This window comes from Pempheris klunzingeri, chromosome 8 (genome assembly GCF_042242105.1).
Source record: "Pempheris klunzingeri isolate RE-2024b chromosome 8, fPemKlu1.hap1, whole genome shotgun sequence".
In the NCBI taxonomy this organism is placed as follows: Eukaryota; Metazoa; Chordata; class Actinopteri; order Acropomatiformes; family Pempheridae; genus Pempheris; species Pempheris klunzingeri.
In genome coordinates, this window is record NC_092019.1 from 23,043,719 (window position 1) to 23,068,478 (window position 24,760).

The window sequence follows — 24,760 nt, forward strand, 5'->3', positions numbered from 1 at the left end:
GATCAGAATATCCACATTCATAACAAATCCATATACAACTGCAATACACTCTTCAACACCACTCTTCCATTAATATACACAAAATCCCCAAATGTCTGTCCTGTCAAAACAACAATAGAGGGGTTTTGGGGGGAGGGGGGCTATGGCTTGTCAAGGGTTATGAAGATGAGTGACCAGCGGAGTTAATGGATCTAAGGTTAGTAAGAGTATAAGGGGGAGGCACACTTATTTAGTAAGGACCTATACAAAACAAGCAATGTTAAGTAATGACAGTTTACTTTCATGGTATTCGCCTGTCTAACCGAATCTTAACAAAAGGTTAGAAGGCTCCATGAGAGGCAGAATTTGGGGAACAAAATTTCAAGAAATATATAAGGGTTGTCGGAATAAATATATAACTCTGAATGACAACCATTGCAAACATATACCATAGGAACCTAAAGTGAAAGTCAGATACGCAAGAACTCAAAACAGGTCGAGAATTTCCAAAGAAATGCAGATGGTGGTTTCTGGAAAAATTGTCTTAGTCTATATATGTACAAACATTGCTTGGTCACCCAAATCTACTTAGAAAAGCTTTTTAGTTGGTCAGAAAATGAGTGCAAGCTTAAGATTACGTGAGTTACTTCTTGTATGAGAGCTTCAAGAATGCAGCCGTCGGTGACAGACCTTGCTGATATTCTAAGTCTGCACAGAAAGTGCCTCTGATAGCTCAGGACATTTAAAAACCTTTCCATGCCTCAGTATTGGTAACTTGAGAAGACCTATTCATAGAAAGAGAGAGAAACATTAGAGGAAAAAATAACTGTACACTCTGCATGTACAAACAAACTGTATATACACATAGACATACCATATATACACATTTATCCAGTATATACACAAAGATTTAGCCAGTACACACACTTATATACAAACACATTCACTCGTTTCAGCAGGACCTCTAACATATCTCTCTCTGTTTCAGTCAGAAGTGGAAATGGCAGGGATTTCAACTCAGACTGGTGTCAGTGGAGTCCATCCGTAGAAATAAATGGGGAGTTTTACCGCGATTTGACTGCAGAAATGTGGCCACACTGAAACCAAGAGTTCATCCTCTGCTCGGTTAAAACTCTACAGACAGATAGTCGACGTGGAGTACAAAACAATAGCTGTAAGAATGTCCTCATCCAAATACTTTCACATCGTCCGTAAATGGAGAGCTCCATGGCGATTGTTGGGCGAGAAACATCCGTCCACTTTTTCCACTTTTTTGTTTTGAATGATTAGAACTAAAGGAGAAGGCGGGCACAGGTCACAGCAACGTGCAAACTGCTGTTAGGGGAGTAGGTAAAATACAAGTTTGTCCCTCTAGTCACAGTCCTGCAGGGCAACGGTTCTCTCCACAAGATTGTCTTAGTAAGAAAACTTGGTTCATATAAAATGGATTAGTTATGAACTTCCATTAGATAGAGGCATCTATCTATATCAAGAAATAAATATCTGCTCCGGAAGATTTCTGATGATGAGTTTTTTTCCTATACTATTGTAAGAATAAGCAGTATCATAGAAATATAAATAATAACATTCTGTCCGTTTTTATTTTTTCCAGAGTCTTCATTGAAGCAAGAGTTTTGTTCTGAAGCAGTTTCACTTGTTGTATTAGGCTGTGCATATTTAGTTTCCTTTAAAATCAAAGTCTGAAAGAGATCGGAACGGAAGAGCTAAAAACTAAGGATCGAGAAAGAGATCAAGTGTGTTTAAAATGGAGTAAAAATGAAGTGATTAAATAATGCTTTCCTAGATAGATAAAGAGTGAATAGATGAAGAGGAATCAAAGGGTAATTGGAAAAGACTATAAGAGAGAGAGATAGAGGGAAATAAATGCTCTGAAAGTAAATCAGCTTTGACTGACATTGTAAGAGAAGTCAAGCACCTTTGAAATACATCTTACCCACAATACACCTCCCCCCTCTCTCTCTCTTTTTGAGCATCACGCCTTCCTTGGCCTTTGTGTTCCTCCGTCCTGCTGATTGATCAGACTGCATAGCTGTTCTTTGCATGCTCGGCAGGCTAACAAAGCCATTATGTGTCCAGCCCACCTTTTAAAAATTAAATGTACTGTAGATCCAAGCAAGAGGCGTCAGACACATGAAAAAATCCTGTCATCAAATCAGAGAGAGAGGGCCCAAGTAAAGTTAAAAAAAAAAAAAAAAAAAAAAAAACACCCAGCAGGTCCTTACATGGTCCGCTGGGGCTCTGCACCATCCTTTGAGCAAAGAGAATGGGACCAATGCCCCAAGTTCTCCCTTTGTCAGCCAATCGCGTCACGAGAGAGGGCTCTGGACATTTGGCCATGCCACCCTGTGGACTGCCGATGGTGCATCAGCCAATTAGGTTCCACATTGTCCTCCATGAAGCTTTGAGAGTGGCTAGGGGGAGAGAAAAAGGGGAGACAGAGAGAGAGAAGAAACGGGGGAGGGTGCTTGATCAGGTGCTATTGAAGCATAGCTAGAGACCGAGTATCTGCACGGTGGCAGTCTTTCCAAAGCTGGACTCATCTCTTTTCTATAGTTTTTTTTTTTTTTTTTTTGTGTTCAGCTCTGAGGCAACTGCTTGTTTACCTGAGTCACTGAGGTATTTTCACAGCAATGTTCGTTTCTCAATCACGGATTATCTCACATTTCTGAAAAGAACACTTGATGTTCAAACCTAGACCGATTTTAAATCCAACATTCTTCACACACACACACACGTAATTTCACAAGAAAAAAAGTAGCCCTACAAGCTGTCTAAATAGAAGACAATCTTTCCCTGCGTAAGACTGCTAGCGTTATTAACATTTGGTGGTTCAATAGTTACACATTCACTGAAAGTATGAGCTGATCCACTAGCACTGGCCTACAGAGTACTAGAATTGGCCGTGTTGACCTTTGACGTTGCAAAGTAAGTGATTTGTTCTCTCTGAAGAGAAAAATGGCTAACACCAAGCTGATGTGAAACTCTTCAACTCCTCTTGGTTCAACCTGCACGTTTAAACAAGCTGAGTTGTTGCAGAGCGACACCAGTGTGTGAGGCTACAGACACAAGAAAAACAAATCCACATCCAGACAAACCTTACAACAGACAGTTCATACACAGAATGAAGGAATATGGATACACATTACAAACATTTCAAAGACTCGTGTTTTCAGCATTTGACACATGAGAAGCTGAAGAGTTCATTTCAAAAATACTTCATTTAAAAAGTACGGTAAACCAATCGGTTCACTCTAAACATCTTTTAATTTGTTTTAATGCTGTTGTCAAACGTTTTCTGAGAAAGATGCCACTCTTTTCATTTTGAAATGAAACTTCAAATCATGAAAACTACACACAGAAGTATGACATTACTGATTCTTTTTAAGTATCACGGGTGTGATATATTCTTATTGTCTTAAGCAAGGCTTTATGATGTGCGTTTGGTCGATGACTGGCTAGTCTACTGGCCGAAGGATGCTCAATATATCTATCCTAGGCACTTGATGGCAGCTTAGCAAACCTAGATGGTTGTAATGGTCTTTTCACACATATTTGGAACAAGATGATCCTTGTTATCGTGTCACACTGGCAAAGTTTACTGGAATAAAATGTGGTAAAAATGTGCCTCAAACGAAAAGCATAAGGGGACAATTACTAATGTGTCATCAGTACTTGATCATCCACTTAGAAAATAAGTTTTGGTGAAAATTGAAAGTGAAAACTGATTAAAAATGCTTTTCTGAATAGAAAATGATGGCACCACTTCATCTTCTGTACCTGAACACAATGGACCAACACTTTTTAACTGAAAGAAAAAGTACCTTTAAAACTGGGAATAAGCTCCATTCATCCATTTCATTCAGTCTTAAGATTATTAGAGCTCTGTGTAAAACTGAAAGTAGCACTTTGAGGCTCAGTCTCCACGAATTTTGAAATCACCCGTTCAATAGATGATCCGTCAAATTTATAGCTGGGGAGCTGCTTTTATTAATGGTAAATAAAAGCAGAGATTGGAGGAGGGTGCTTCTAAAACACAGATATGGAAACCCCAACACCCCCGTTAGACATAAGAACAACAACAGGATGCACAAAGGACAAAGACAAAAGACACATACAAAACATATTGTGGGAAAAAAAAAACATCCTGTCAAAGACAAACCGCAGGAAAGGGAGAGAGAGAGAGAGAGAGACAGAGAAAAGACAGTGAGTGAATCATGAAAGAGGCAGTGCTATGGCAGACACAGACATTCGACTTGGAAAATGGCACCATTTGTTTCTGTTTAGCACCAGTTTATCACATATCGGTTCTGAGATTGAGAAGAGAAAAATTGCATGAGCTCAGTCCAAAAAACAAGAAGTCCCTTAGATTGAAAAAAAAAAAAAAGAAGAGTTCCCAAAAAAATATCTTCCGTCACTCAAAACCTCTACGGCGCTTGCTCTTGTGTCTTTGAATCTCTGTTTTCAGCCCACAGATCTCTTACTTGCAAAAGCTAACTTGGATTCTGTATCAGATCTCTATTGGAGAACCCTGTTGAAAAACACTCAAAGGCACTAAGAAAGCCAGACTACATCACCACATCTCTGCCTAAACAATTTGCAGCCTGGTGGTTCAGGATAGGTATATTTAATCAAGTCAAGGGTTACTATAAGCTCCCTTATAGCACTTGCTAATGGCTACTATGAAGTCTTTGGGGTGCAAGACATTCTATAGTGCTTCCTCTTTACATGTATTGATTCCTCATGAAGCCACAGACGGGCACTGAGTGCACAGAGGAGGTGTTCACGTATCGGCTTGGTACGTACGTCAAATTCTTTGTTTGACCGATTCAAACAGTATGATGTAAGGTATCATTATCTTGTCCTGCAAGACTGATACTAACTGAAGCTCCGTGTGAGCATCAAGAGAACAAGTGTCCATTGAAGAGCCCTTTGTGTTGTGTGTTCACGTGTTATGCACTGTACAATAGCTGTATGATTACTACTCGTCTCCCGCACACTTTTCTTCTCTCTCTTGCCCAGGGAATAAGGGATATCTACGGCGAATTCTTTTCAAAGCATTGTCTTGCTAAACGAGAAAGACGGGGACAGTGTTATCCTTTGTGTCCTCTCTCTCTGATTTGGCTCAGTGTTGTGTTTGACCTACTCCCCCTTCTTCTGCTATGCCTGTAGTTGCTGTTGCAGTGGTTCCAGTTGCCTGTGGGGTTGTCATGGGGGAGGATGTTTGGTTGCCACGGAGCTCTCCATTGTGATTAGGATGCTGATGCAGAGTGGGTAGAGAGGGAGGGTCTACAGTTTGGGGGAGGACTCCATTGTGGGGCGAGCTGTCAGAGGAAATGCCCGAGGATGAGGCTCTGAGGACTTGATCGCTGGTTACCGCTCCAACTCCTCCTCCTCCTCCTCCTCCTCCATCTTGTCCTCCTCCTCCTCGGCCTCCACCACCTCCCCCTCCACCTTCAGTTTTCACACCGGGGTCTGCTGAACCCAGGGAGGAAAGCTGGTCCTCCTAGCGAGATAGAGAGAGAGGGGAGGGGAAAGAGGAGTGGGAGCAGGGAGAGATGATCGAAGGAGAGAGGCCATTCAATGAACGATGGGAGGGGTGTGAGGAGTTGTAGAGGAGATGTCCAATCAAGGCAGATAACGTGACATGTAAAGGAAAAAAAGAATCACATGTTGAAGAGGTGTGAGAGAGTGGGAGGGAGTAAGAATAGTGAGATACAGATGGGAAGAGGACAAGGAGGGAAAATCACCAGAGAAGGGTGCGATTGCATTGGGTGGAAGTGGAAAACATCAATATTGACAAATACAAAGAACCGGTTGGAATGAGTACATGTAAAAGCAATGGCAGAGGCAAATTAAAGAGGAAGTAGAAAATAAGACGAGTGATAAGGGGATTGGAAGAAACACACAGAAAGAAGGAGAGAGACAGAGAGGAGAGGAGAGAGAGAGCCAAATGAGTCACGAAGTTGATGCATGACGCACACCAATAGATATGGCAGCACAGGAAAAGGGACACAGGGAAAGAAGGGATGAAGGGGAATTAAAATTCTGGAGGTCATAGGTTCCTGATCCTCTTGGGATGAGTGGCAAAGGGGTGTTTGTCGGGTGTCGGGAAAAGTCAGGAAGTCAAGTGAGTCATTCTTTGCCAATGAGTACAAATCATGTTCAATAACGACTACGTTTCTATGTACAGTAAATGTGCGAGCTCGAGCAGTTCAAAGTACTTTACCTTAAAAGACTATAGGAGAACTCTACAATTATATGGCTTCCAAAAGTATCTTAACAGCACATACTGTAGCATCAGCCTCTTACTACAAACATGCAAAGAAACGTCAAGCCACAAAGAGCTCAGAGCCAAGTTTAATTAAAAAAAAAAGCAAGATAAGGGTGCATCCTATGACCTGGCAGGAAATCCAAACCTCTGTCAAATTCACCGACCAAAACGTCCAACCCAAACCCATAGATCACGTAGCAACGAGTTGCTGCATGGGTGTTCATTCTGGGTTGGAGCTTTTGATCAGTGATTAAGTCAAAGTTTGGTTTTGCCATCTTTTTTTTTTTTTTTTTTTTACTTACATTGGTGCAGAATAACAGCAATGCAATACTAGTTTCATTATTAGCTTAAATCAAGGTCTGTTTGCAAGGCTTCACTCCCAGTCTTGTTCACTGACATCTGTGTAGGAGCAGTGGGGAGAGAAAACAATTGAGTTATTGTGCCAATAGACAACTATGAGGACTCTATTCATAAAGGTGCTTGATGATTTGAATACAAGAGCATTTTTTGAAAGCTGAAAATCACAGTTTTACCATCAGACCTGGCTAGAACCTCTTGAAATAATTGCACTTGATTTATCTTGCCTGGCACATTTGCTGTGTGGTGTCTAGACATAATTACAGAGACTCTGATTAAGTGAAAATGGGAAACGAGTGCAGAGATTGGAAATATGTGCAATAGTTTATCTCAAGTTCGTACTTTGTCAAACACTGGAAAATACTGTATGTGTGGCATTAAACACCACGTTAATGCTCACATACAAGAAGTATGAAACACTGTAACATGAATGAAATGATGTGCTGTAGAGGGGAGAGACAGGAAGTAGGAGGGATAGTTTGGTCTGCATCCAGTAGAGAAAATGAATCAAAAGCATCGAAAGCAAATTATCACTGGATAAGCTGTATCTGATGGGTGTGTCCATTGTGAGTGGAAGGTGTTTCCATTTCACTTAGAAAAAGAAAAAAAGTGGAAAGAAGAACAACAACAAAAAAAAAAAAAAAATTACCCCAAAATTTGATGTGAATTAGCGGGCCTTTTCTCTTCTCAATCAGAACCAAAATGAATGAAAACATTTTCAGCCGCTAACTGGTGCTGTGAGCAGCTACAGTATCGACTAACATGTATGGTTACAGACAGTTACAGGATGCCAGTAACATGACTCCACTAACACTTGTTTCATTACTCTCAAACACGACCGTGACGGTGCCGTTTAATATCCATGTGTAGACCAATACACATGTCTATTAAACTCAAGAAATCAAAAGACATGGCAAAATGTTGACTGACATCCTTTTTAACTTACCAAACTTTCTTCACTCTCACTGTGGGCTGTAGTGTCTGATTACTTGGCGCATTCAATTACAGCTTGGTGTGAGAGTGTGTTTTATGCTAATGAAAATTGTTGGACTGGAGACAGAAACACAAAACACTTAGTGGAGTGCTGAAATGTTTGGTGTGTAGTAATGATGCAGATAGAGTGTCGTACACACAGGCTCTTACCCATCTCCTCCAATCTCCAATCAATTTGAATCATGGCTGACTAGAGCAAACTGTCAAATCTTTCTCACCTCCACACTTGAAATAAAAACCTGCTGTAAGTGTTGGTTTTATTTACTTATATACGGACGTTGTGAAATCAGTAGAACCCCTGTGTGGCGTAAAATGACTAGCTCGCCAGTTGAGGAGCTCTAACTCGGACACAAAACAACAACAACAACAACAACAACAACAAAAAACAGACTTATGCACGTCACACGTCATCAGACGCACCGTAACAGCTGGCCTACGCCACCATTCAACCAAATAATGTGCCCAGGTGCCAAAACAATAAACACAGTCACAGAAATATCCGAAAGACAGACTCACTGGAAGACACAGAAAACACATGAAAAAACACATTAATCAGTGTTCTTCAGGGAAGGACTGGGTCAGATACGGAGATTTCCCAAAATTCCTGTTGTCTGTCTGAGGGCGTGCTGGCCGGGAGGGATGAAAAACTGAATGGAAATGTGAGTTCATGTGTGTAGGAGAACACAGCGGTTTAAAATAAGTTGTGTGTATGAAGGGGGAAAAAAAATCGATAATAAAAAAAAAATTCACACAATATTCCAGAGACTTTCAGGCAGTTTAGTGACCAAGAATGGACAGTAATCCATGTTTGGGCTTGTTTTTCTAGTGTTTTACTAGTAAACAGGCCCAAAATGTAACATATCATGTCGTATTTCTTGATCACATATCAGGACAAGAAGTCTATGGAACCATATAACAGGTGATTGTGTGCATTTTCTTTTAATTTGGATTTTTCTTTTGTGTGGCTGCTCGGCAGAAAGTAACAGTTGTGCATTCAAAATTATCTAAAAATCATGTCTGTTTATTATTTCACTTCTGCCTTGTCATTGTGCAAGAACCAGAGGGAAGCTGCATCCTGTTTGAAGTGAGTGTGTGTGTAACAGTAATGCTGCGAATCCTGTCTGCCAACCCTAATCCTTCAGTGGTTATACAGGTGACTTGTTGACAAGGAAAATTATATTCAAAGTTAATCAAGAACAAGTGAAAACATGAGGTGACTATTAAATGTGATGAAAGTGTGTGTTGAATACTTGCAAATGCCAACATCTGAAAATAGTGGAGCTTAAGAATCAATGGTATCATTGATTATTTTGTATTTCTCTGCATTTCAACGACTTACCCAATGCAAAGAGTTACAGGAAGCTCTCCGTCTATGACATGAAAATCATTTGCAAATAATAATGTTGGCATGTATGTCCGTGGATTGCTGGTCATGACTGAATTGGGTGTGTGAACAAGCAATGACATTTTCATTGGAAGAGGGCTGCAACAGTTACACACAAAACATTTGATGTGTAGTATTTTTTGAAAAGACATTAGAAAGCTCTAAACTACTGCTAAGCAACTGTATTGCTTCTATATATTTCTGTAAAGGCGTGTAATATGCTGATTGGTCAACATAAAGTGACAAGGCAATCTGTTTCATCTCAAATAATTGAAATAAAATTAACTCCCTATTCAAGGTCTGTCACAGAATATTCCAAGTGGATACAAGAAAGCACGCTATTATGTTGGGAGGGAGACAACAAAACCATAGCAGGTTACCACCTCTTCCTGTCTGGCAAAAAGAAAATGTTTCTTTTTGTGTGGAAAAAGAAGAAAAGGATGCTTAATTCATACAATGCCAATTGCACTGTGCAAAAATGAAACTTTTTGTCATTTGTCAGACAAGAAGACACTTTAAAACTGCAGACAAATGAATGGTTACACTTCAGTCCAAACCATTTGTCCTCAATTTATTACTACAGATCTTTAGTTAAATGCTGCTCCTTGTGAGAAAACACTCTAAACATGGGGAAGCTGACTTACTGTGTGGTGGGAGCAGGACTAACACTTGCTACACTAAAGGCCTGTACATACTCCGCAAGAACAGAGAAATTTGTTCTCTCTCCCAGGGCTGAGAGAAAAAAATGACGTCATTCTTTTCTCATAGCCCTGGTTTGGCAGTTCTCGCAGCCTGTTCTCGACACATCATCTGGGCAGAACTTTTTTTCTTGTGTGGTGTTCGAGAACTATTATGTGATTGGTCAGAAATTTGAAGTGGGCGTGGTTAATGCAGAAAAGCGGAAATGTTGTCATTCCTGCTTTTCCGCTGACGCAGAAGGTTCTACACCAATGGACAGTTTTGAAGATCAGCTGGCCGATGGCGGTGAGGAAGTATGAAATGCCCTGGCTAGAACGAACTTTGGTCTTGTTCTTGCCACCTCGAGAAAAAGAACAAATTTCTCTGTTCTTGCGGAGTATGTATAGACCTTTATACTGCCTGGTTGTTCTTAACCAAACAACATATCTGACTCGTGGTGGGCAGGACTACTATAACTGTATGAACCAAATCTGCCTTTCAGAGAAGATATTTTGACATGCCACAGGAAGAAAAGCTCAGGTGTAAATGATCAATTGAATGTTGACTGAATTCCATTCACCGGTAACCTCAGCTGTTGTGAGGCAGGGTCCTTGTATTGTGCATGCAAGCTCACCATCACACTGTGAGGGCTTAGTGGGACGCTTGAATATAACAGAGCCATTATTAATGTTATTAGCAACACCTGCGCTTTAACTCCCTAGCCTTGAAAAAGGCTCTGCCAATTTACACTCGGCGCTTTGGAGTCACTGCTTCCAAGTGTAGATAGATTGCATTGTGTGAAAAAGCAATCCCTCTCCCCAACAATTTATGTGACTTTGTGTCCAGCAGCACTTTTTTAACCTTGGGGAAAATTATCATATAAAATCACAGAATCCCTGCACTCCTCCTCTACAGATATTTGTTAAGACAAAATCTCCCTACCCTATCCCGTCTTTGGCAAATCAATTGGCAAATTGAAGGCAAAGTTTGCCCTCATTTTCATAGAGTACTCTCATACCCCAGGTCAGTCCTGTAGCACCTACCTAACCAACAACGCTTCCTTGTGTCCCAAAGAAAATTAATAGTTGTAAAGTAGGAGGAGCCACAGTTTTTCTCCCCACTATTACCATTTCAAATTTGTATCTAAGTCGTTCTACTCAACGTTACCTAACATGTGGTGCCACAATATAAGAGTCCCCCTCTTGTGGTATTCAGGATTTCGGAAGCGCTCTGAGTTCATGAGTTGTCGCGTTTTGTTGACGTTTTCAGAAATAGCAGGGGCCGTGGAAGTTGACTAGTCGATGAACGCTCAGCTAATATATTATAATTTAGTCGTATCGAGATTTCTTTGGTAATTTTATGTGTGAGGAGAAAGTTAATATTCCTACTGGGATGACATCTCCTGCATTAACGTCACCTTAGCCCCTAGGTCGCTAGCTACATTTTTAGCCATGGTGGCTTCTAGACGCCAACAGCTAAGAGGCTTTTGACATCCATGTTTTCTTGCAGCAGTGTTCTCATGATGTAACCACTTGATCGCCTAGCACATCGTGTGCACAACTTCCCATGTCATAACTGCAAGCTCACAAGTTCCATTTGGATGCAGCAACAGAGAATGTAAAAACCACAGTTTTCTGTTTCTGAGAAATGATTGAAGCCACTAAGTACTCCACCTGAGGCTCACGCAAAATACTGTCCATGGGACTCTTACGTCCATAACCAGAGTTGCTGAAATAACTTCTCCCACTTGTCCTCACACCACCACCTTCAGTGGGGTTCCACTGAAAACGTAAGGACTATGACAATTTAGCTAACGTAGTGTTACGGCTGTTTGTGTTCCCTGTGCTCTCTATGCCTCTGCCCAGGTCTTCGACACCTGATAAGTCCTGAATGAGGTGCACCTGGCCCAGGAAGGGATTGCCATTGTTGCCATTAGGGGATTTTTATTTCAATAGTATGGTTGTTTGTGTCTTCTGTGCAATTTAATGAATCTTGTGACTTGGGCCTTTTTTTAAAAAGTGTTGTTTAAGTGAACTTTTGGGTCAATGGTGGAATATTGTTCACCCTATAGGGCCGGCCAATGGTGGTGGGGGGTAACACTTAGCTAGCCAGGTAACTTGTAAAAGTTAACCAGCCACAACCCCCATCTGCTAAAAGGTCAGGCAGAAACAGATAGTCTTGATTTACGTCAGTTTGCCTTGAGTCAATTAAACACAGCTTGTTTGTTTGTCCTCTGTTTGGAGATTCTAAATGGGATCAACTCTGTTCTAGCCAAACTTTTGCTCACCTTCATTAAATTTCCAGTGCGTTTGTTATCCTTGGCTAAAAAGTGATCAAAGGTCGGCCTGGTGCTGGGTAGAGGAGTACATGATTTATGGGTACTAGAGTTCAGACATATTTCAGATGAACACCTCTCTCTGCCAAGTTTTCAGTACAGCTTTAAATCTTTGAAATGTTTTGTTGTCACTCTTTCAATATGGAGGTGTGCCCTTCAGAACCATCAGTAACCTCTGTCCAAACATTCTGTGACAGGCCTCTTTTTCTGAAAGATAAATGGGCAAGTAAGTGGGCCTGTCAGTGTGTTGGCTTGCAGTGAGTTCACAGGGTGCTGCATATGGACAGGGACGCACACAGAGAACAGCAGAAGTGGAAAAGAGGCAGCAGGTTATGGATGGAGAGTGAGAGTTTGCCGGTTTGTTTATTACCTGGATACTCGGGGTGGGACAGGAGCAAGACGGGGCTGCACTAGGATGGACTGACGCCTCCCCTAAGAGAAATCACCGTATCTCATCAACATAAGAGGAGAGGAGAGGAGAGGAGAGGAGAGGAGAGGAGAGGAGAGGAGAGTAGGGTTGAAAGCAGGAGAACGGAGGAGGAATCGGACAGCAAAAGAGGGAGGAAAGGCTTGAGCGCAGTGGGGAGGATTAAGAAGGGCAGTGAAGGTTGGAAACAACAACCATCCAAACAATACAATGCACAACAAAAAGTGAACAGAAAGAAAACAAGGACATAAATATACAGAAAAATGCTTACCAACGCACATTTACATACAGATACATAATGGAAACCACACACACACACACACACACACACACACACAACATCATCAGACAACCTAACAGCCTGAAAGCATCGAAGCAGCGTGCCATGCTGTGTATCACTGACAGAAATCATGCTTAAGACAAGAAAGAAAAAGGTGTTGTGCACTCCGAATCTGCATCTAAAAGCAACTGATTAATTCAATAGCCTTTGGAAAGCCTTGCACGTTTCCTGCTTCAGAAAGGTAAGAAGAACATGCTTATATAAAACATGCAATCATCTACTCATTTAGGATTAAAATATACACACATGGAAATCTCAGAATTATATTCTAATCAACATACAATATCCAAAAAAACACAGAGAAACAACAGCGAATAGGATTTTACCATAACAAACACCACACACAGTCAGAAATGACCGATATTCAAGAAGTGGCAACAATTATTACGGATAAAGAGTGCAAACAAATCTTACAGTAATGTGTAAAGGTTTTAGGCAGGTGTGAAGAAATGCTGCAAAGTAAGAATGCTTTCAAAAATATGACATTTAATTGTTTCTTTTTTATCAGTTTACAAAATTTAAAGTGAGCGAACAGAAGAAAGATCTAACTCAAATCAATATCTGGTGTGACCACCCTTTGGCTTCAGAACACCATCAGTTCTTCCAGGTGCACTTGCACACAGTTTTTGGAGGAACTCAGCAGGAAGATTGTTCCAAACATGTTGGAGAACTAAGCACAGATCTTCTGTGGATGTCGGCTGCCTCAGATCCTTCTGTCTCTTCATATGAACCCAGACAGACTAGATGTTGAGATCAGGGCTCTGTGGAGGCCACACCATCACTTCCAGGACTACTTGTTCTTCTTTATGCTGAAGATAGCTCCTAATGACATTGGCTGTATGTTTGGGGTCGTTGTCCTGCTGCAGGATACATTTGGTACCTGATGGTGTTGCATGATGGATAAGAATCTGCCTGTATTTCTCAGCATTGAGGACACCATTAACTCTGACCAAATCCTCAACTCCATTTGCAGAAATGCAGCCCCAAACTTGCAGAGAACCTCCACCAAGCTTCACTGTTGCCTGCAGACACTCAGTATTGTTCTGCCCTCCAGCCCTTCAGTGAACAAATTGCTGCAGACAAATATTTCAAATTTTGTCCCATCAGTCCAGAGCACCTACTGCCATTTCTCGGCACCCCAGTTCCTGTGTTTTAATGCATAGTTGAGTCCCATGTTTCCACATCAGAGGTTTGGCTTTTGGATCTGCAGTTCTTCCATGAAGACCACTTCTGGCCAGACTTCTCCTGACAGTAGATGGTGTACCTGGGTCCCACTGGTTTCTGCTGGGTCTGAGCTGATGGCACTGCTGGGCATCTACTGATTTTGAAACTTAATGTGTCTTTTATCTGCTGCACTGAGTTTCCTTTGCCATGGTGCATGACCAATGACATGAAACTGTTTTCCACAACCTCACCTTGGTAGCTGTTTGGTTGTTCCTCCTCCAGCTGTTTCTGTTTCAATTAATGACTGTGTTTCAGCCTACATATGAAATTGATGATCATTAGCACCTGTTTGGTATAATTGGTTAATCATACACCTGACTGTGATCCTACCAAAGCTCTGACTGTGCACCTGAAGTGTACCTGGAGGAATTGATTCTGTTCTGAAGGCAAAGTGTGGTCACACCACATGTTGATTCGATTTACATTTTTCTTCTGTTTTCTCCCTTTGCATTTTGCAAATTGACAAAAATAAACAATGACATCTATTTCTAAAGCATTCTTACTTTACAGCATTTCTTCACACCTGCTTAAGACTTGTGATTCTATATATCAAGGAAACATCAATGTGATTAATGTCACTGCAATCTCAGCAAGCTGTTTCCTCATTAAATACAACACACTGGTAGCTGCTCATCAAACAAAAAGTTCACAAAGTTTAGCAAAACCTAAATGAAGACTTTACAAAGATTAACAGTTAAGTGGTAACAAAAACTGATAAGTGTTTGAGTTATTACAACTGATAATGTGAAGTAACTGCGAGATATTGTCAGAAGTATACTAAAACATCTTCATAAATGCTTTCACTTGTCTACGTGGCTTGAATAAGGCTCAGTACCCATTCATATTAACTCTGTGTGTTAAGTTATTAGTAAATGTTATTACTTATCCTATTGAAATACCTAATGAAATACACAATTTGTTACTATAATAATGTGATGTAATTTATGGATTAAGATGTTTTTCAGCTTGTTTTGCTGAACGTTTTCATTCTGTATGTACGTAGGGTTTCTACAGTGTTCTCCAAATCATATTTGAGGCTTTTTAAGACCTTTTTAATAACTCAGAATGCAATTTGATACCCTTTTATCACAGTCATACCAGTCAAAATATGACAGACAAGCAACAGGGATAATAAGGCCTATGTTTATTTATTAAGTAAATAAATCTATTGACATTTATACTACACTTCTGTCAGTATTCCTCTGCAGTATACAACAATAATTCCCAAGAATGTAATGTTTGCTACAGTGTTTGTTGATGCTGCTGACTGACCCCCCCCCCCCCCCCCCCCCTCCAAGAAAAAACAAAACATCAAAACCTTTTAATACCTTCTGAGACCTTTTTGGTGCACTTATGCCATTTAAGACCTTTCAAGGCCTGCAAATCCCCTGTTACATTATTGCTCAGTGTCTTAAGTGTGCTTTTATTTACTTATACAGTAGTTGCTAATGTATTAATGTCCTTCTGGAGTCTTAAAAATGTCTGGAAGAAGTCAGCTGTCTGTAGTGTGTGTCTGTAGGCACCGGGGACGGATTATGACATCATGCACCTGTGCTACCATGTGAGGTCTAATAAAGTGTGGGGTGTTATTTTGGAAGATGGTAGCAGTGGCCTGAGGAAACAATGGCATTATGTCTCTCCCCTCTCACTCCCTATCAGTTTACCCCCCCCCCCTTCGGCTGCTGCGTGTGCACCAGTGTCACCCAACAGAGCTGAGTGTCATCACACTGGACTGAACTGTCTGCTTCTCTTACATGCTCTGGGTTATAAGCACAAGTTTCTGAAAGCTGAAATCAAAAATTAACCTGTAATTTCTGATCAGCCTCACGCATCATGAGCTCCATGTAGATTAAAGGAGTATTACAGCATTATGGAGTCTTATCTCACTATATTTCTGTATCAACTGTTTAAGCTAAATTACCCAGAAGACAGCTGTATGGGTCCTGTGTGACACCAAAAGCCAATACTGACATATTTTAAGTGATGTAACTTAAGTCAGGTACGTAATTTATCCTCACTTCCATAACTTACAAACTTATTTTAACCCAAACCATCATCTTTCCTGATACCCAACCAAGTAGTTTTTGTGCGTAAACCTAACCAAACTGCGACTGTTTCATAACATTAGAGGTATGCCCTAGCTTATGGCTGTGCTGTCCTTCAGAGGGTGCTGAAAATGCTGATGTATGTCATTCTGGGAGTCAGTCTGTTCTGTCGTTTCAGTATGAGGATGTGTTGTTGTGTTCAGTGCTAATTAACAACATTGACTGCAGCATGCTAACACGCTAAACCAAGATGGTAATTATGGTAAACATCAGCATATAGCTGTAAAGTGTTATATTGTACAGATGTTCACCTTATTACATCCATCCACCGGAGATCCCACTGATTTTAACACAGTACTGTGTACGTTGGGTTTTCTATTCCTTCACCCCTTTTTATGTTTTTAAAAATACCCTATTTATACCCTATTGAAGTATCTTAAATGTGGTATAATGGTGTAGGCATCATTAGTAAAAGCGAAATAACTTTACAACCTGGAAGCACACAAGGCATATCATTTGATAAATCCTTCAAGTGTTTAAGGTTATATGGTTTCTCTTTGTATGGTTTGATGTATCGGAATTAAGGACTCTAGAAATGTAAGAGTTGCACATTCCTCCTTCCAACACCACACTGAAGGTACGCTGCAGCTTGCAGATAACCTCCAGCACTGTTTGAATGTTAAGCAGGTTGCTGCTCGCTGTGTACTTTTCTGTAATCCAATAAACAGTTTTTTTCAGGCAGTACTGGAGCTTAAATTGTCTCTGGTAGATAAAAAGGCCTACAACATTACTGCTGATAAAGAGTAAAAAGTAAAAAGTAGAAAAGAAAATGCTGATATAATCCTTTAACACTCTTCTTAACGGTTCTTCAAAGAATCACAAGATCGTTAAACAATTAGTTTTTTGGGTCTGAAAAACTCAATGTTTCTTTTTCCACATTGATAAAGTATCCACCTCAAACTCATTATTTTACTTGTTAATAGAGAAAAGTAGTTTGATGTCAGTAATTCAACGTAATAATTCCCTTTAATTCAGACATAGATGAAGCGTTGAGTGCAGAGCAGCACAGCGTTCTCAGTTTAAATCATGTATGTTATGCGTAATAATGCTGTCATGTTGGAATATGCCCAAACACTGCTTTCTGTCACAGAATCTTAAAAACAGAATAATAATAATAATAATAATTCTCAGTCTGCTTGAATACTGTTTGCTCAGCCCCAGAAAATAGGCCCGACACATTTTTTGCTGACAATGAACTCAATATGACTCACGGGGCTTCTAAAAATGCTGAATCTTTTTCTGTACACTAAATGTGGGTCTCTCTTTTGGTTTTGTTTGTTTATTCTTATTTATTGGTGTAATCTGCACTAAATCAAATCCCACACACTTTCTTTTACCTAATTGCCTACACTTTATGACGCTCGGTTCATCGTCCTACGTTGCAAACTTTATCCATCTGGCACTTTCTGTAAGTGACCTTACAGAAAACACAATATCTGCAAACAGGAACATGATCACAATAGAGCTGCAACATTCAGTCCTTAGATCTATTATCCTGGCTGCAATTTCTTTCTCTAAATTCACAGATTGGTCAAATAATCTGAAAGTCTTTAAGCAAGGAAGTCTTTAAGCAAAAATGCTAAATATTCTGTGGTTTTCAGGTTGTCAGATTTGAGTTATTGAGAATTAGCTGACACATTGGGTGTAAGGAATCTATCATGGGCATTTTTGATGTTTTATAGAGAAAACAATTAATCCATTCATCCATTATCTATACTGCTTATCCGTCAGGGTCGCGGGGGAGCTGGAGCCTATCCCAGCTGACTTCGGGCGAAACAATGAATTGAGTAATCTAAAAAAAATGATCATAGATTAAATGGTAATGAAAATAATTTTTAATATTAGTTGTAGCCCTAGATCACAGGTTACTTTAGTAACCTAGGCAAATGCCTGGTAACTTGTGCTGATATTATTTTTGCAACATATTTTTTCCTAATATGCAGCTTTGTGAGATTTCTCAGGATGTGTAAGTGTCACGCTGGTTGTAACAATGACCATCAGTGTGATGCTCTGAAGCTTGTGTCAGCTCTGCCCTCCTGGCATGTTTCATTATTTCTTCCCTCCCTTTTAATGGGCGACTAGAAATCTACTGTGAGTCGTTTCTTTGATTTTTCATGCAATTAACTGACAAAAATTCACAAGTACATCCAAATGAAAGAAGGAGCATGTCGAGTGGGGCTACTGTTTGAACTCTTTGACACAAAAATGAGCTTTTTGAGGGCTAAAATTCACAGCACCAGATTTATGAGAAAACACCACATGTGGTATAAGTAAGGAATAAATCCTGTATGTTTTATTCAACAGAATGAGATAATTCCTGTCTGTTTTATTCAATATTTAGAACAAATTTGATGCATCTGGATTCGTCTGTGGAAATGTAATGTATGGTTTGGTTCTAATCATGAAAGCATTAGCAGTTTACTTTAGATGTACAGTGCTGTGCAAAAGTTTTAGGCAGGTGTGAAGAAAAGCTGTCAAAAAATCTAAAATCAAATGAATATTTGGTGTGACCATCCTTTGCCTTCATAACAACATCAATTCTTCATCAGGTGTATGATTAATCAATTAAATGATCATCAGTTTCATATGTAGGTTGAAACACAGTCATTAACAGAAACAGAAACATCTGTAGGAGGCTTAAAACTGGGTGAGGAACAGCCAAACTCTGCTACCAAGGTGAGGTTGTGGAAGTTGTTTCATGTCACAGGTCGTCACGGCAAGACTGAGCACAGCAACAAGACACCAGGTAGTTATACTGCATCAGCGAGGTCTCTGCCAGGCAAAGATTTCAGAGCAGTCTGGGGTTTCAAGATGTGCTGCTCAAGCTCTTTTGAAGAAGCACAAAGAAACGGGCAACAGTGAGGAACATAGACGCAGTGGTCGGCCAAGGAAACTTAGTGCAGCAGATGAAAGACACATTCTGCTTACTTCTCTTCGAATTCAGAAGATGTCCAGCACTGTCATCAGCTCAGAACTAACAGAAACCAGGTACACCATCTACTGTCTGCAGAAGTCTGGCCAGAAGTGGTCTTCATGGAAGAATTGCTTCCAAAAAGCCAAACCTCCGACATGGAAACATGGCAAAGTGACTCAACGGTGCATGAAAACACAGGAACTATGGTGCAGAGAAATGGCAGCAGGTGCTCTGACCTGATGAGTCAAAATTTAAAATGTTTGTCTGCAGCAGATGGCAGTTTGTTCACTGAAGGACTGGAGAATGGTTCAATAATGAGTGTCTGCAGGCAACAGTGCAGCTTGGTGGAGGTTCTCTACAAGTTTGGGGCTGCATTTCTGCAAATGCAGTTGAGGATTTGGTCAGAGTTAATGGTGTCCTCAATGCTGAGAAATACAGGCAGATTCTTATCCATCATGCAACACCATCAGGTACCAAATTTATTCTACAGCAGGATATCGACCCCAAACATACAGCCAATGTCATTAGGAACTATTTTCAGCGTAAAGAAGAACAAGGAGTCCTGGAAGTGATGGTGTGGCCCCCACAGAGCCCTGATCTCAACATCAGGTCTGTCTGGGTTCATATGAAGAGACAGAAGGATGTGAGGCAGCCGACATCCACAGAAGATCTGTGCTTAGTTCTCCAACATGTTTGGAACAATCTTCCTGCTGAGTTCCTCCAAAAACTGTGTGCAAGTGCACCTGGAAGAACTGATGGTGTTCTGAAGCCAAAGGGTGGTCACACCAGATATTGATTTGAGTTAGATCTTTCTTCTGTTCGCTCACTTTACATTTTGTAAACTGATAAAAAGAAACAATTAAATGTAATATTTTTGAAAGCATTCTTACTTTGCAGGATTTCTTCACACCTGCCTAAAACGTTTGCACAGTACTGTACATGTTGTGTTTGTCCTACAGTAGACACAAACAAGTGTTACTGCTAGAACAGAACAGGGCAAAAAATTAAGCCAATGAACATAAGTATATTTTGACGCTAATACTTTTTAGTTATGTAACATTTTTTACGCATGACTTTTACTTTGTAACTAAGTGTTCCTTCAATGTGCTAATTTGACTAAGCTAAAGATCTGAGTACTTCTTCCACCACTGCTGGTGGTAATCACTCAGAAAAAAGAATAATTTCAGTTTGAATATGTCTGACATGTAATTAAAAGAAACTGATCTGAACTAAATCTGTCCGAGTCTGTGTTCACGAATGCCTGTGTATTACCTCTTCTATTCTTAGCATTCTTCAAACACAAAGCCATATACGTATATCACACACACACATATACACACTGTGGCCTATATATGTATATATTCACACGCACACATCATACTTACAGCATGACTCATGCTTGGAGGTGGGCTACTTCAGTTAATCAGGATAAATAAGAAAGGGGGCGGGTTGAGAGCATGAAATGAAAAATGAAAAGCACTAAAGAGGGAAGCTCCTGAAGACACAACAGCACCAGTACCAGCACCACGCAGCATTTGGGGCTCAGCTGTTCAATAACCCGAGCGCAAGTCTTGTTCTGCATCATGTGTGAAACAGGTTTAAGGGGTTTTAACCCCCGACATGCTCGGCAGAAACATTTGACAGAAACAGCTACAGAACTGGCAACATCATCACCACCACCACAGACTGAAACGCTCACAAACCCAGCTAGAGTCAGACATCTCCATAGCTTGAGCCGAGGCAAACAGCAGCACTCTTTGATCTTCCAAGCTCCCAGGTATGTTGGCAGACAGATGGCAGTCAAACCCAAGCACGGGGACGGGTCAGGGACAGGGCAAGACAATCAGAGGGACCACATACACACAGCAGACAAAATAATAACAGTGGTGGGGAGGAAAAAAAGAGAGGTAGAGGGGGGAGAAGATAGCACGGGCCATCGTACGGACTCGACGAGAGAAGAAGCAGTCTCACAGACCTGATCAGCGAAAATCCTGGTTTTTGGCTCAAGGATGGGTCCTCCCCTTAACTCATCCTCCACAGCCATGAGTCTTGGAAGCAGAGAAAGAGAGAGAGAGGGGTAGGGAAGGGGGGGGGGGGGGGGTGGGGGGGTGACAGAAAGAGAGGGAGTATTATGAATCCAAGATGATACTAAACAAGAAGTTGAGCAGGTGCATGTCCAGCATCTGTCTCAACATCACCACAGTGTTCAGATGTCAGTTACCTGGATCTCTATTCTGATTCCCAACCCTGATGGGCAGCTCAATCTTTTAAGCCCAAGCAAATGTTGAGCAGCAGTAACCCAAGCCATGCTTTGTCAGGCACTGCCAATTGTCACTGGCGGAGCTTTTTTTCTCCTCTTGTCCCCATGGGATTCATCAAAGCACTTTTACCCAATTTAAGGTGCTTTCAAAGTGCAATTACAGCCAACTGCACACAATTACGCTTGGCTATGTGAACTGAATGGTTCGGTAACAGATCCCAATCATCCCCAGGGAATTACCCATCTTACGTAAGATGGACTGACCAAGGCACTCGCGGAAAATCCTTTGACTAATCATTTCAAAGACTCCGCTCGCAGATATGAGCGAGCTTACTGCTGCAGTTTTCATGAGCCATTGGACGGTGCAGGTTTCCCAGCTCTCGTGATAATCCAAGTGCCAGGGATTTACTCCAGATAGGGTCATTCAAGGATATTTTTCTCACAAGGTTATCTTGCATTTACACAGCCAACTGGCTAAACTGTGGATATTGCTAAGGGTGGCAATAAATGCCAAATAGAAGTTAGCATGAATACAAGCAGACCTCTTTGCGTTCTAGATTTCATTGGATTGCTTTCATGACTTTACGTCCATCTTACAAGTTTTACAAGTCCATTTTACAGCCACAGAAAAAACAATTGCAATTTCAATTTGTTGACATGAACTGTTTTTGCTTTGTAATAGTGAGGGAAGGAATAACTGTGCAAATGTGTGTAAATTTGTCTGAGGACAATGACCACGAGCACTGTGCCTAGTGTTCATTAGGCCACTAGGAACACAGGAACATCTAATGGCCACCATGTATCATAGATCGAGCACCAATCAGGCCATTTTGTGTCACTCGAGGCTTTTCAGCACATTCATATAGTTTTATTCAGCACACAGAGAGGCACATGTTTGACAATAAAAAACGAAAATCCACAGGTGAAGTTTCAAACATAAGTGTTTGGATGTTTTATTCCACAAATAATGTACAGTGTTGAGAGTTATTTTACAAAAGAAGCGAATAGGAACAGAAAAGAATCAATCATACTGTAAGCACACACAGAAATATAAGCACAGTCCCAAAAAACAATGGAATGCAACATGAGTATACAGCATTAAGATTTTGACATGACTTCAAGAGGCAGACAATGATTCATGTGGGGTGATATTACAAAGAAAAAGTTAAGCTTTTCATATCCAGTTGTACTTCAAGTAGTGTGCTTTTGAGGTCAAGTCGTACATGTAGTCAAAACAATGTGTGTATCTACCAACATGAGGTCACAATGTCTGAATATTTTGCTACAGAGAAAAAAGGCAAGAGACAAAGGTGTCAAATAGGATGTAAAGTTAATGTTAAGTCAAAGGAAAGAAACAACAGACCTGCATCAAACAGCAGCTGCAAATACTTTCAGTTTTTTTTTTGCCATCAAGTGCAACACGTAGCCTGTAGCCTCTTCGACTGGAAACTTACCTCTTACATCCGACTGGTGTTGATGCTGCACACCCCCACCCGTCTGGTTAAAACAAACTAAGAATTATTTGCAACAATTTGACACAGGTCTGTATAAAAGTGACCCTTGGCTGTTGCTACGAGCCATGTCAATCAGACCGATATTGATCACACACACATCAAGCCAAAACTCATCACCACTATGAATTCATTTGCAAGATTTAAACAGAAGTTTTGCCGTAGTACAAGCTATACAGCCTATCAATATATTCTTGCTACAAAAGAGAGGCAGATATACTGACACCAGAATATTATCTATATCTCTGGAGAGGGACAAAGAAAATAATATGGTTGCCCTTTTTAATAATAATATTTAAATCATACTGTGACTGCATAAGTTAAATGACAGTACTGTCTAACTTTCTTAAACAACTATTCTGATCACCATGTCACTGGACACCACCAATGACGGACTGCAGGTCAAAAGTCATACCAAGCATATACAGCAAAATCATACAGATAGAAGAAAATCGTTTTCGCTCTAATCAATAAATAATATCCATTGCAATCTTTCATTTAAAATGCAGATAAATTCACAAACACCATACAGATAAGCCAAAAACAAAATTAACTTAAGAACACACCTTTTGCAGAACATACTGTTGTCAAAGTGTCACGTCATTGTTGTCATGTTGTCTCCGTGGTATTTTGCACTTTACAGTATTCCAGGTCTGTATTTTATCTGTTTAGATACTGTGGATGGCACCTGGTAAAAGATTTTGGCAGGAAGTTACTGTTTCTTTATGTACACAAGATGCATACAATATACCTCAGCAGGGTCCTGCATGTGCATTTCCACAGACAGCACGTGGACATATCGTATCTATTATTGCACTTCTGCTAAAAAGTTAGCTATTGCAAGTTTAAAATAGTTATAATCTCACTCTCAGATAGAATTTATATATATTTATATATATATATATCTATATTTTTTATATCTCATATATTATTATTGTTATGGCTCTTGCATCACAGACTTTAATATGCTATGGATTCAAATTAAAAATATATTATTACTATGACAATTAAGATCATTGATTTTCCCCCCCTATTGCAATCTGACCGCATCTCTCCAACATAAGTTGTTCAGTTTGCAGCAAACAGCTTGAGGAAGATAAATGTTTAATATTGATAATAACCAAAATTAATCAAAATATTATGACAAAAGAAAATTGGAGAGCCTGTAGCCATTTTAAGGGATCACCACCCGAAAGAAAAAATATATAGATATTAGTGCTACAGGTAAAGTGGACTCAGTGGATTTAACCTAGCATGACCTAAAACTCAATATTTGGCTTTGGTTTAAATTAGATTGGTGAGAACAAAAAGTGTATGGTGTCTAATGACATATTTCGGATTTGCTCTGAGCTTAAAAGTAAAGTTTATGCACAGAACATTAAGGCTTCTCTGAAAGAAATTCTCTGACACTTGAAACACAACGCTAAGTGTTTTAGTTCTGCAGATAAAGAGATATTTTCAAGCCTACATAGGAGCCATGAATTCAGGGACACATACGCTCGTTTATGCAGAACCTGAGCTTGCATTTGCATCAACGTAATGTGTTTGAAGGTGAAAATTGAACATAGAGGTCAATTGAAGATGAAACATAACAGAAAATGCTGGCTATTGTTACATTTGTCATTTCACTAAGATTTTGGCATCCACGCTGTCTGCACTCTTTTGCATTGCTCATATGCGTTGTGTTTAAAAATTAAAATGCGTCCAGGCGATGCACAACTCTAGCAATGCATTTGATGATACTGAGTGAACTGTGAGTAAAATTGACTTGGAAGCATCCATATCTGCTACTTAATTCATCCTTGTGTGGTCAGAATAAAAGTCACACAAGTTACAAGTGTAACCCTCAGAGAGATCTGTTTCCTGCACATTATGCTCTGTGTGTGCAGCAGATTTACTGTACTCGCTTTAAAGTTGTACTCCAGGGGAGCAATAATCAATGGTTTGGCTTCAAGTGCTCT

At 40.2% G+C, this 24,760-nt stretch overlaps 1 protein-coding gene across 1 annotated transcript in view; it reads right to left on the bottom strand.

Annotated features, from left to right (window-relative positions):
* Positions 1-5,122: 5,122 nt before the first annotated feature.
* The window catches only part of syngap1b (synaptic Ras GTPase activating protein 1b), a 94,879-nt gene continuing 75,241 nt past the window's right edge, over positions 5,123-24,760 (bottom strand). Inside the window, exons 19-21 of the mRNA XM_070835208.1 lie at positions 21,004-21,076; positions 5,437-5,503; positions 5,123-5,376 (exon numbers count right to left, since the gene is read on the bottom strand). Coding sequence (XP_070691309.1) covers positions 5,123-5,376; positions 5,437-5,503; positions 21,004-21,076 — 394 coding nt within the window. The remainder of the gene's footprint in view (positions 5,377-5,436; positions 5,504-21,003; positions 21,077-24,760) is intronic.